We start from the raw sequence: 13,627 nt of genomic DNA on the forward strand, positions 1-13,627 counted from the left end.
TTTATTTATGTTTTTTATGTTATTGTTGCCATTGCTGACACTTTAGGCAGTTCTCTGATGGAATGCTATCACGATAGCCTTTATTTGATGCGTAAATCATTAATGTTATCATTTTTTTCTACAGTCACCTGCTTTCTGGGCAAAATCCTTGCTCTACACCAGTGACCACTGCGAATGAGATAAGAATGAGGAAGGTTTGACATATCAGCAGTTTCTATAAAAGGCTAAAAAAAAAGGCTTTATAAAACAAATCCCGTATATGTTTATATTTTCAATAAATCATGTTTCAGTGGAACCCCCTTTCTTAAGACCAACAAAATAATCTGAAAAAACCAGGTCTTAAAATGGAGGGTCTTAATAAGGGTGTTTCACTGTATTCAAGATATTTTATAATAAAATATGCTGTACTACTTAAAGACAAAATTTGACTATTGTAACCAAAAATATGTTTGCGCTAATTAGTGTCTGGACAATTATACATACAGTGTCAATCCAACTGCTTTATTTAAGTTTATGTTATAAATAAAAAAAATTCCAGATCATGGAGCAGTTGTGTTTCCTGTGTGGAGGCAGCCTTTATTCAGGGGAGCAGATCGTCATTCCGCAACAGAAGGGAAGAGACACCATACACAGAGTCAGTACCGAGCGTGGTGATTCAATTGTTGTTGCAGAGGGGCAGGCTGTGCATGTACGTTGTCGCAGTTCATACGAACAAGCACAACATAGCAGCCTACCTTCGGGGAAAAAAAGATGAAGATACTGCTGCAAATTTGAACCAAGGACTGCGGTCAAAGAATCAGCCCTTTGATTTCAGGAAATGTTGTTTATTTTGTGGCATGCATGCAGAACTTGTTTCAAAACGAGGTCCAACAGTACTTCCTGTTCGCACTTTAGATTTTCAGAAGACCGTCTATAGAATCTGTGCTGAAAGAGCAGACGAATGGGCTGAAAAGGTAAAAGGCAGGATAGAATTCGTCTCGAACCTTCCAGCAGCTGATGCTTTGTACCACCAATCATGCAGCACCAATTTTAGAACAAAAGGGAAACTTCCAAAGTGCTTTGCATCAGACACTGACAACAAAAGGCCAAAACAAGGAAGACCAGTCGATTAAAAAAAAAGAGCAGAAGCGTTCAGAAAAGTTGTCAATTATCTGCAAGAAAACGATACAGAACAAGTCACCATCATCCACCTCATCACAAAAATGAAAGAGTTTACAGGTGGTGACTGTTATAGTCACTCAAAGATGAAAGAAGAATTAAAGAAACATTTTGGTGATGAAATTATCATCACAGAAATGGATGGGAAAGCAAACGTGGTAACATTTCAGAGGACTACATGGTCTATTCTTCATTCCTTTTATTTGACACCTGAGACGACCGACGAAGAAACTCAAAAAGACAACATCATCAGAGCTGCTGCTGAACTTATCAAAAGTGACATTAAGAAGATAAACACCAGCAGAAAAGAATACCCAAGTCCAGACAGCACTTCCTCAATTACAGCAAACCTTGATTTTGTGCCAAAATCCTTGCAAACTTTCCTCGGAGAGATCTTCAGTGGAAAGGACACTGATGTGAAGGTTGCTTCAATTGGCCAAGCAATTATGCAAGCAGCTCGCTGCAGATTGGTCTTGGAGTTCAGATGCACCACTGTTTTGGTTCCAAATTCCTGATTGACACGGTGTACTCCCTTGGATTCAGCTCCTCTTACAGAGAAGTAAAGACGTACGAAATGAGTGCGGCTGCCACCCAGGAGATAATCGTGCCAGCCACAGATGAACATTTCATGCAGTACATGGCAGACAATGTCGATCATAACACTGGAACAATTGATGGCCTGAATACCTTCCATGGAATGGGCATGATGATTGCTTCCATAACCCCGTTCATCAAAAATAGGTCGTCCATAGCTCGGAAAACAGAGGTTAGGCTTGAGGAGGTCAATTGAGGAGATTTTGCCCGTGTCAAAATCAGTTTCTACAAAGAGAGATGTGAAGCTCTGGCAAGTCTCAGTAAAACAAGTCGCATAAGGCGAAATTACTACATTTAGTCAAGATGTCGAACTCACGGAATGAAACTGAACGCACTGTATTTTTTTCACCAAGACAGTACAGTTTCGTCAATCCCTGCGAGAAGGAAATCGCTCACCTCCCACGTGCAAAACGCAGTGATATGCACACGCCAGAATAGCGCGATAGCGTATTGTGCTAAGCAGGAAAGCGCGCTTTTCTGTATTCATGTTAACTTTCTGAGCTTGTTTTGAATACAACCTATCATATCTATATGTTTTTGGAATCAGGAAACGATAAAGAATAAGATGAAATCATATTTGGATCGATTTCTTAAATTTTAATCGTAAGACTAATTAATCTATTTTCGTTAATTGTGATCACATTTTAAGAGTAAACATGACATATGTATATATTTTTAGATTCAGAATGTCATGAAAAATACGATGCAATCAATTTTAAATCTGTTTGCGAAAAATCAATTTTAATGACAACTTGGCAAACTCATTAATTAATTTGTAAGCCTCCAAGCTGAAATGCAATACCAAAGTCCGGGCGTCGTCGAAGATTACTTGACCAAAATTTCAACCAATTTGGTTTAAAAATGAGAGCGTGACAGTGCCGCCTCAACTTTCACGAAAAGCCGGATATGACGTCATCAGACATTTATCAAAAAAATGAAAAAAAGTCTGGGGATATCATACCCAGGAACTCCCATGTAAAATTTCATGAAGATCGGTCTAGTAGTTTTCTCTAAATCGCTCTACACACACACACACACACACACCCTCGTCTCGATTCCCCCCTCTACGTTAAAACATTTAGTCAAAACTTGACTAAATGTAAAAAGGGGGAAAATACAGTTATATTTGTGTTTATGTGCTGTTTTCTCCAACAAAGAAGCACACACACACACACACACACACACACTACATTTTCAATAATATCACCAAACCAGCTTAGAAATAGCAAGTAGATAGGTACCCAAAATCAGACTTGAGCTGTGCAAATAGTAGTTAGTAAATAATATATTGATCAACTTTGTTTCAGAGAAGCAAGTCTTAATTTTACCTTGCGAATGAGGCAGGGGTACAGAGGAGGGTAGCAACTTCAGTCTTCGGCATGGTGCATCAATACTTAGGCATGCAGTTTTGTGTGTGAATGAACACCACGAATCCATTTTGAAAATGTCTTGATCGTTGGCCACATCAAGTTCGACCCTGACTGGCATTTCAGTTTGTTGAAAGTAAAGGGAGACGTTCGATAGCACTAGCAGAGTGCAGGGATGACATTTTCAATTCAGTGAAGTGATTGACAGACTGACAGACCCACGTGTGCAAGGACACACAGCACCATGTTACTTTCTACAACTGGAAGCTGTATTTACCATGAAAACTGAACAATTAATCCTTGTTATGAAATTAGAAGTACCACAACTTCAAGTCGACAAGCAGCAGAATCTGGTATTGTTTTCAGCAGACAGCCTCAAATAGTTTGTGTCTGTATGTGCGTGGGTGAAGAAAGAATAGAACATGGAGTGGGGAGAGGTAGTATGAAAGAAGAAGAGATATTCAAGAAAAAAAATCATATGGCTGATTGTTTTTCTTGCATGGGATGAGAGAATGATAGAAAAAGACGAGAAAAGTACAAATTAGGGTAACGTTACAAAAAGGGCATTATTTTGACCTAAACCCATACAATTACAAGTCATAACGGCAGATGATTGAACTTGCTATTTCCCGGCAAAAGTTTGCCCGTCAGTTTGGCCATTTTAAGTCATTTTGGGGGTATCTCCGAAAAAGGGTCATAACTCTGTGAAATTTTTTTCAAGGTCTGAAATTCTCACATCACGTTCTAAATATAACAGTCTGTCAAATAAAATCAAAAACTCAAAATCAATAAATTTGTCAAGAGTGTCCCTTTTCGCAAAAATGGCCACATATTACGGTCTCCTTCTGGCAGCAGTCCCAAATATTCAACTTGTTTTGACCTTAGAGTTAGAACGATGTCTTTATCATAACTGTGAAGAACAGAACGGAGATCACAGTCGAAGTCGGCCAATCTGCAATCATTTTCGTCTTTCGTCTCGCGAACACTGCCCGTGAACAACATATATGGGAGATAACTCTGTATTCTTGTTTTGATAGATCGCGTAGGACTTTAGCGTCCGGTCAGAGAGATAACTGGCGATAGCCGTGGAACGATGATGATCAGAATGGGCTGACCCTAGTTGGTTAGAATTTGACAGCAAAGAGACCATCAATGCATGGGAATTGAAAATTATAAAAAAAAGGCTGAAATTTTTTAACTGAAGACGCGAAGCGTCAAGTCGACGGCGCAAAGCGCCTAGTCTTACTAGGGGGGTCTGGGGGCATGCCCCCCCCCCGGAAATTTTTTCTCCAAAGAACCCAGATGGTGCAATCTAGTGTCTTCTGAGCTCCAAGTTTGCCATTAAATTCTGTTTTTAGAATCAGAGTTTTTAGTACCAATTTTTGATTTTTTGAAGATAAAAAATATATATACATGTATTATATAGTTGAAATTTGTTAAAAAATTCATCTGTTGAGACAAACAGGAAAATGTAACTTGTAACACAATCTGTACAATCTGGTTTACTTTCAAACATAAAAGTTACAAAGGCTCACCAATAAGAATTGCCTACTTAATTAAATTACTTTCCCATGATCTCTTACAAGGAGTTTTAAAAAAAAGTTTAAACAAGTCGCGTAAGGCGAAAATACAATATTTAGTCAAGTAGCTGCCATTTTTCAGCAAGACCGTATGCTCGTAGCATCGTCAGTCCACCGCTCATGGCAAAGGCAGTGAAATTGACAAGAAGAGCGGGGTAGTAGTTGCGCTAAGAAGGATAGCACGCTTTTCTGTACCTCTCTTTGTTTTAACTTTCTGAGCGTGTTTTTAATCCAAACATATCATATGTATATGTTTTTGGAATCAGGAACCGACAAGGAATAAGATGAAAGTGTTTTTAAATTGATTTGGACAATTTAATTTTGATAATAATTTTTATATATTTAATTTTCAGAGCTTGTTTTTAATCCGAATATAACATATTTATATGTTTTTGGAATCAGCAAATGATGGAGAATAAGATAAACGTAAATTTGGATCGTTTTATAAATTTTTATTTTTTTTTACAATTTTCCGATTTTTAATGACCAAAGTCATTAATTAATTTTTAAGCCACCAAGCTGAAATGCAATACCGAACCCCGGGCTTCGTCGAAGATTACTTGACCAAAATTTCAACCAATTTGGTTGAAAAATGAGGGCGTGACAGTGCCGCCTCAACTTTCACGAAAAGCCGGATATGACGTCATCAAAGACATTTATCAAAAAAACGAAAAAAACGTATGGGGATTTCATACCCAGGAACTCTCATGTCAAATTTCATAAAGATCGGTCCAGTAGTTTAGTCTGAATCGCTCTACACACACACACACACGCACACACACACACACATACACCACGACCCTCGTTTCGATTCCCCCTCGATGTTAAAATATTTAGTCAAAACTTGACTAAATATAAAAAAGAAGAAGAAGAAAATAAGGCTCAACGCATAGATTTTTCTTCGATTTGTGGGTTAGCGGTTTGGGTACTAGCCCAGCTCCAACCCTTGCTTAAATTTGGTAAATATAGTTCGAAGAATACGATCAGCACAGTGACATTCGAATGGAGAAAAACTGAAACAGATGCGCAAAGTTTAGATCTTCTTCTTCTTCTTGTCGATCACTAAAGTTTAGATCTAGAGCAGTGTTCTTCGCTTGACTTGAGCCAAAATCTGTTCTTCTGCCGTATAAAATCGAAGGAAAATCCAACAATTCAGGAGCACTGTGCCTTACTTGAGCATAAAAAAACCACCTGGCAAACGTTGATTGTCCTTCAGAGAAGAGCACGTTTCAATGTGCTTCTTCCTGCGGAGATGGTCAGTTAGTGCTTGAAGTCCCCGACTGGCATACGAAACGCAGGTGTTGCAGACGATGCACCATGCTGAACGACGGACATCAATTTTTCTAAATCGGGTGCCGACGCGCTGTTTGTCTCTATTCACTTCCACAACAGCCGACACCCACTCCCATTTCCATTTGTTCGCGCATCAAGTGTCATCGAATTTTTGACTACGTTTTACAACACGCGCGATCGACATTTTCACCGGTACACTGCGTTCAATGCTGTCGCGTGCCCGCGAATACTATAGCATGCCCACGAATCAACAGCGAGCTGTTTCACTCAAAGTTCAAGTAACTGAGGCGGGCGGTAGCAGTGCGTGAACAAAATACGGACAGTTTTCGCGGGCTTTTGCGCAAAGGCAAAAGTAACAGGTGCTTTTTTTTGTGTGCCTCCCCCCATTATTTTTTCGGCGGACACTTTTGCTTTTCCGGCGGAACAAACAAAAAGACAAACCGTTTTGTCGAATCTGTCAAGAAAAAGCTCTGTCAAGAAATCATGCAGTTTGTGTGCCAATCAAAGTAAGAGTGCTGAAGTTTTTGGTTGCTTTTTAGTTTGTTTGTTTCTTTTTTGTGTGTGTCCTGTTTGAAACAAAAGTAATAAAACAATATATGCACACAATGTTGGTGCATATACTGATATGTGTGTTTGCACATGATTTTGTGTTTTGCACACAATTATAATGTCCTATTAAAATGTCTGAAAGCAGGACTGTCAAATGTTCTATTGATGCCGAAGAGCCCAGGACATGTGTCCTATAGGTATGAATGATAATGAATTAGTGGCAATATCCCTGACTTAGTTGCTCTTCTTTGTACATTTTCAATATCGACTGATTGATATTTAAGGTGAGGGTACCATATATATTACATTGCCATACTCTAAGTGTGGCCGGACAAGTGTTTTATATAGTTGTAGAAATACTTCACGAATTAAAAATGAGAAGGCTCTTCTTGTTAGACCAACCATCCTGTTTGTTTTATTTACCACGGTTTGAACATGAACATCACATTTTAACTGTGGATCAAAGGTAACACCTACTGACCTAGATCCTTTTCTGATTCACACTCTGAAATGACAAATTCCTTTGCATCCTGGTGGTAAAGATGGTAAAAAGAATTGGTCCCAAGTTATTCCCCTGGGGAATACAACTCAAGACCTTAGCTCTGGGGCTTTGTTCTTCTCTCACCCTTTGAGTACGCTCACTTAAAAAGCCTTCTAGCCAGTTAATAACACTTCCTCCAATACGGTAAGATTTTAACTTAAGCAACAGTCTTTGGTGGGGCACGGAATCAAAGGCCCTTTTAAAATCGCAACTTATCATTTCATTTAAAGCATAGGTTTCCTTTGGGTTCTACATGTATACTTGCTGTCTAGTAATTCAGACGTGTATGTTTTTTTCCTTCACTTCAAACACACCTACAGGCTACTGCTGAACTGTACAAATGAAGAACCAGATCGAACAATGTATGAATGATTTTCTTTTTTTTTCCATCCCTCTGCAACTCAAGTTCAAATACAGAAATTATCAGTGGGAGCAATGCAAATAAAAGACATCGTCAAATTGTACGACCCTGTTGTATGCTTCTTAGAAATGAGCAGATCACTGAACGGTGACACTGACTGCAAAGAACCCGGTTTTACGTGTAGTCTAGTGTGTACCTCATTTTCAGAGAAAAGAAACAAGAGACCGATTTTTTAAAACATTGGTTCTTACCAGACTGCGACCGAGCCTGCCCACCGCCACCTTGGCTCTGTCCGGCTTGGCCTTGGATGTGTTGAAGCAGTAGCATGTCGCCATTGTTAATACCGTACTGTTTCAAAGTAAGCTTGTCATCGTGCAGTGGTCGCCCGTTCCATAAAATAGCAATTTGCTGCGCAGGGACGCCAGTTTCTATTTCGCATAATCCTTTGAAACTTGCTAAATCCAAATCCTCCCCGACTTCTAAAGTGAATATGTAGTCGGAAAGGGTGGTGACTGTCAACAGCATTGCCCCTGGCCGAAAGGAATTCGCGTGCGAACTTTCTTGAAGTTGATGAAAGAAAGGAACGTGTTCAGACGGAAGTCTGACTGAAAGACGTAAGGGAGAAAACTAGAACTTGTTTCCGGATTCGCGTGGAGGACTGGGTTATAGTTCTTGGCTTACTCATGTGGTTTTGATCAGAGACAGTTTTGATCGGCGTCAGATCGGTGCGTCAGTTGAGCGGGGATGTACAGCGACAGAGACAAGATCACATTAAATACAATAGAATATTAAAATAAATCTTTATTTACAAGGGTTGTCCCACAAGCATACAACTACAAGCTAGCTTTTTTTTCCAGTCTCTGCCAGGCTCTTTCCGAGTCAGTCTTGATGCGCACAACTGTTGTTTAACGCCCTCACGGTAAAACCCATGGGTAAAACCATTATAGGGGCATGTTCCCGGGTGTTACCCTGACTTTAGATTATCAGATACATAGTTGCGTGTTTAGGGGTAACCAGCCACCTGCGCTTATGGCAGAAAGACCCGAGCGGAGGTCTTTTACGTGCCACGTTCTTTCTCTATTTCCACCAGGCCGAGGCTCAGCACGGTATTTCGCTCTTTCTCTCTGTCTCTAGGAGATCACAACGTTTTGGGACTAAATATCGACAATAATTTGTTCGGTCGTTGTGTAAAACTAAATTTTATTAAAACAATCCAGTCTCGTATTTGACGTTTATAGTTCTATTCTTTCTATAAGCTTACGGCCGTTCGGCCGAACTGAGAAGGCAGTAACGTGCCGAAATATTGATTAGGCCAAAAAAAAAAATAGGTGTGGTTACGGTAACATAGCCAAAAAAAATAGGGTAGGTAGGTAGGCAATCACTTTTTTTTATTTTTTAACTTTTTTTTCTAATGTGTACAAATTAAACCTACTTGACAGGGAAATAAGTGTGCGACACGGGCGCTTTCGCTCATTGCGTTTTTTGCACTCGGTTTTTTTTTTTTTTTTTTTGACAAATGTAATAAAAAGTTATAGGATCGGCCCCTAAAAATAGGGTAGGTCGGGTTACCGTAACCACACCTATTTTTTTTTTAGGCCTTATAGATATAAATGTAGTCTACATAAGAAACTTCAGATTTTGCCATTTTGCCATTTTGTGCGTGCTGCCGGTGTAACACGAAAGTTTTACTCCACGAAAAATTCACTGAGTGACTCCGGACTAAAAATTTTTTACTGGGAGTAAAAGATGATCTCGTACGAAAAAGGAACTCCACAAGGAACGAAAAAATTACTCGCTCCACAAAATTTTTACTCCCCAAATTTTTTCTCCCAGTAAAAACCTCGTACGAGATGTTTACTCCCTGGTTTATATTTCGCGGTGAACGTTCGTACTCATGGGATCACAAGCCAAGCGTCAATCTCGAGTCGACTGAGTCACTATTGTGACATACCACCAGCGCGATATCCCAATTTGGCGCAATCCCGTTTTGCCGCCGTCCCATTTTGGCTACATCCCATTTCCGCGACATTTCACAAGCCAAGCGTCATTTTACTATCGTGTCATAACATTAGCGCGACATCCCATTTTGACACCATCCCGTTTGGCCACCATCCCATTTTCGTGCCGAGTCTTACTCTATTGCGTCATCGTTCAACTGGAGAGACATTCCGTTTTCGCGAAATCCCATTTTGCCGAAATGGGTCGCGAAAAAGAGATGGCGGCGAAATGGGATGGCGGCAAAACGGCATGGCAAAGTGGCATGACACGGTAGTAAAATGACGCTTTGCTTGTGAAATGTCGCAAAAATGGGATGGGGGCAAAATGGGATAGCGGCGAAACGGGATTGCGCCAAAATGTGATGACATATGGAGATAGTGGTAGATGACACGGAAGTAAAATGACGCTTGGCTTAAATTGTGAAATGTCGCAAAAATGGGATGGGGGCAAAATGGAATGGCGGCGAAACGGAATGGCGCCAAAATGGGATGTCCCGCTAGCGATATAACACGAGAGTAAAATGACGCTTGGCTTTGCAAAATGGGCCGAAAATGGGATTGGGGGCGAAATGGGATAACGCCCAAATGGGATCTCGCATAAACGGAATGTCGCGCTAACATTAAGGAGGTTTTGAAACTGCGTCACCTATCAGCTACGTCACCTACCAGGACACGTATCTCACATGCGGGTCGCGCTGCATGTGGTGATTAGGTAGGCCTACGTGTTCACGTAGCAAACCCTTCCATACGTCAGCGCAACGTATGTCAGATTTTATCAAGTCCAACCATCCGAGAAGGCTGTAAGGATGCTCAATATTTTCTGGAATCTTTCCTTCAGCTTCAGTCCATATTTCACAATTCTGGTTTGTATACACTCTTCAAAAAAAGTTAAGGATCGGATGAAAAAACGGATCTAATTATAAAAAATTGCCAAAAACTTAAACATCGACATAATAATTAAAAGATTAATGTGTTTGAATTAACAAATGAACAATGAGTCTTGACCTAGAATTTTGTTTGGCAGGCAGAGTTATCTCCCTTTGTGGGACTTCTCAAAAGCTTTTGCATTTTGGAAGAAAAAGGGTGTTATTTATAGCCCCATGAAATTTGCGGAACGCATGCCAGGGAAAAAGGTTGTGGTGCACGTGCTACAACAGGGTCCTGGCAATGAACATCGCTCGCCAGCTTGTGTTTAAAGGTTGACACGCTGACACAATTATGCACAGTAGCAACGAAGAAAACTGAGCGATTTGGATAGAGAAAGGGCAATAGGATGGCTACAAGACGGTGTTGCTGCCAGGCAAGTGGTCCAGAGGCTTGCAGTGGCTCCCTCTGTCATCATCAGACTAAAACAGAGATTCCAAGCAACTGGAAGAGTGCAGGAGCGACACCGTTCTGGTCAGTCGGCCCAGACCGTGAGTCACCACACAAAGAGAGGATCGCTTCATTCAGAGGCAGGCCATGCAACAAAGAATGGCTACGGCAAACAACATTAGGCAACACCTACAAGCTACCACCAACACTGTTGTTAGTGGTCAGACGATCCGAAACCGCTTACACAACTTTGGCTTGCGTGCAAGGCGTCCAGTCCGAGGAACAACCCTGACTGCTAATCACCGAGCAGCTCGCCGAGCCTGGTGCACTCAACATGTGAGGTGGCAACGTCAGCAGTGGGCTCAGGTGTTGTTTACAGACGAGTCCCGCTTTTGCTTGGAACCTGCTGATAGTCGCATCCGAGTGTGGAGGCGCCGCGGAGAGCGCTTCGCAGAAGGCGCTGTTCTGGAACAACAGCGTTTTGTCGGAGGCTCTGTGATGGTCTGGGGAGGGATCAGCACACGTCTAAGGACACCTCTGAACCATGTAATGGGCAACTTGACCGGTGTCCGCTACCAGAATGAGATCCTGCAACCCCTGGTCGTTCCAGTCCTCCAAGCGATCGGCCCTCGTGCGATTCTTCAGGATGACAACGCACCTCCCCATCGCTCTGCAGCTGTAAACACCTTCATCCAGCAGGCCAGGGTCAACAGGATGCTGTGGCCAGCCAACAGCCCGGACCTGAACCCCATAGAGCACATAATGGGACGAGCTTTGTCGTCGGGTACAGCAACATCACCCTCCTCCTGCCAATCTGGGTCAACTGCTGCAATGGCTCCAGCAGGAGTGGAATGGAGTTCCCAGAGCATTCATATACAACCTGATCCACTCCATGCGCCAACGATGTGTTGAATGCCTGGCACACAACGGAGGGCACACGCGTTATTGACACTGATTCCCATTGTTGTGAATTCCATTTTTGAGGGTTGTCACGTTTGACACACTCTAGCTAAATTGTCGCTGCCGCGTTCGATCTTTGTAGTGGGGCTCGTATGTTGCAGACGCACTAATCAATCATTCACATCTTGCAACAAACATCATACTTTGTGATATTGTTCCTTATGATTATTTAAGGGATTTCAGATACAGAGCCACTTCAGAAATCGTTTTTGTTTTTGTTTTTGATAGGGAATAAAAGGCTGCATTTACAGCAGACGAAATTCGTACCAAAAGCGCTCAGCAGTAAATATTCCCAACTCAGCAAATGTAAAATTCAATGGTTTACCATGCACCAGAAGTTGTCTGCTGATAACACATGCATGACATAAATACTCTTATGGGTATTTTTGTGTTCTGGTATTTAATTTGATCGTTTTTAGAATTTTATATATCCGCAGCATGAAAATTCAAGATGGCGGCCTCCGCAACATTGCGTGTTTTGATTTGAGCGAAAACAACGTTTCTGAAGGTAAGTTTTCAAGAATACGCATCCATTCACCAATGTCACATCATTTTACTGTTTAATTCTCCCCTGGTGTCTGTTATTCATCGGGTGAAGCGCTGAAATGCAGAGACTTTGTTTAATCTTGCAATAGCTCACACATGTGATGCTGATAGATCTAGATCTATCTGTTGATTACACGTAAAGAAATCATGATCGCCACGCTGGTGATTTTAAACAGATTAAACGAACTTTGAATAAAAGGCGAGGAGAAAGAGATTGTTCATGGTATGATCAATGATTAGTCCTGCCTACGTTAAGGACTTCCATAAGTCTCTAAACGGCTGAGGTGGGGAGGGGTAGAGTCAAAAACTGAGTGAGGGTAGGCCAGATAGTAGGATGACCAGCTGGAGATAAAAACACCCCACTCCCCATGTCTTTACAGTGTTGTGATCAAACTTTCAAAGACGGTAGGTAACAGACAAAAGCATACAGTGTATGCTAATCAAATGAGATAAGTGGTTTTGAAAAATGAAGAGGTACCGCTCTTTGAGTTTTACAATTTTGGTTTGTTGCTTGTTTCTCATCCTTTTGCTTATTTTAAGTTGACCGTGCATTGGTGTGAATTTTATTTTTACAGGATATATACAAGAGTTAGGCCTACACCACATGTCGGTTCCTGGGAGCAAGCGTTCTGCATTTATTCCGGTGCCACAGAAGGGAGCTGATTTCACTAGTACTACTGTATCAAGGTTTGTTACCTAATACATCCTGTCTAGCTTAACAGTAAGATTTTTTTATTTGTATTAATTGGAACATGTTTGCACATCATTTGTAAGCGACCTCTGTGAGTTTGATGGGTTTAACGTACCCTCACTATGGTCAACATTCTGTTAGCGACTGTTTGAAGCGAATAAATGTAGCGGTCAGAAAGATTCCAGAATCAGTTGGGTCACTGGAAACTGTGTTTGTTTGTTTTTTAACCTGAAACAGTAAGAATTATACGAATTCATGAAATAAAATTTTCTTTCGTTTTGGTCTGTTGTGTGAAGACTTGCCCCGGCTTTGACCGACTCTCTGAGATAGTAAACATTATTCAAATACATTCAAATAAAAATGTCACTTTTCATCTTTTGTGTGAAGGGTACCCCAGGCTGATTTCCTGCACCATGGATGTAGAGGAGGCCAGACAGTCTGCTTCTCATTCCAGCTGTGTTGCGTTTTTTTCTGCTCGTGAAGTGTATTGCCACATTGCCAAAGCCATTGGCCAAGAGAAGTCACCCTGTCTGCCCATTTTGCATAGCCTTACAGGCTGTGACACTATGTCGTTCTTCAATGGTATTGGGGAATCAGAAGGCTTGGGAAGTATGGCAAGCATTTGAAGACGTCACTCAAACTTTCTTCAGGTTGTCTGCTCCTCTTTGTAAGCTGA

The 13,627-nt window shown here is 41.2% G+C and overlaps 1 protein-coding gene across 2 annotated transcripts in view; it reads right to left on the reverse strand.

Moving 5' to 3' along the window:
- The window catches only part of LOC138979021 (protein DDI1 homolog 2-like), a 67,221-nt gene extending 59,189 nt beyond the window's left edge, over positions 1–8,032 (reverse strand). For both annotated transcript variants that reach the window (XM_070351837.1, XM_070351836.1), the window contains exon 1: positions 7,695–8,032. In XM_070351837.1, the coding sequence (XP_070207938.1) occupies positions 7,695–7,968 (274 nt within the window). In that variant the 5' untranslated portion in view covers positions 7,969–8,032. The remainder of the gene's footprint in view (positions 1–7,694) is intronic.
- Positions 8,033–13,627: the final 5,595 nt, after the last annotated feature.

The sequence above is a fragment of the Littorina saxatilis genome, linkage group LG10, assembly GCF_037325665.1.
Source record: "Littorina saxatilis isolate snail1 linkage group LG10, US_GU_Lsax_2.0, whole genome shotgun sequence".
Classification (NCBI taxonomy): Eukaryota; Metazoa; Mollusca; class Gastropoda; order Littorinimorpha; family Littorinidae; genus Littorina; species Littorina saxatilis.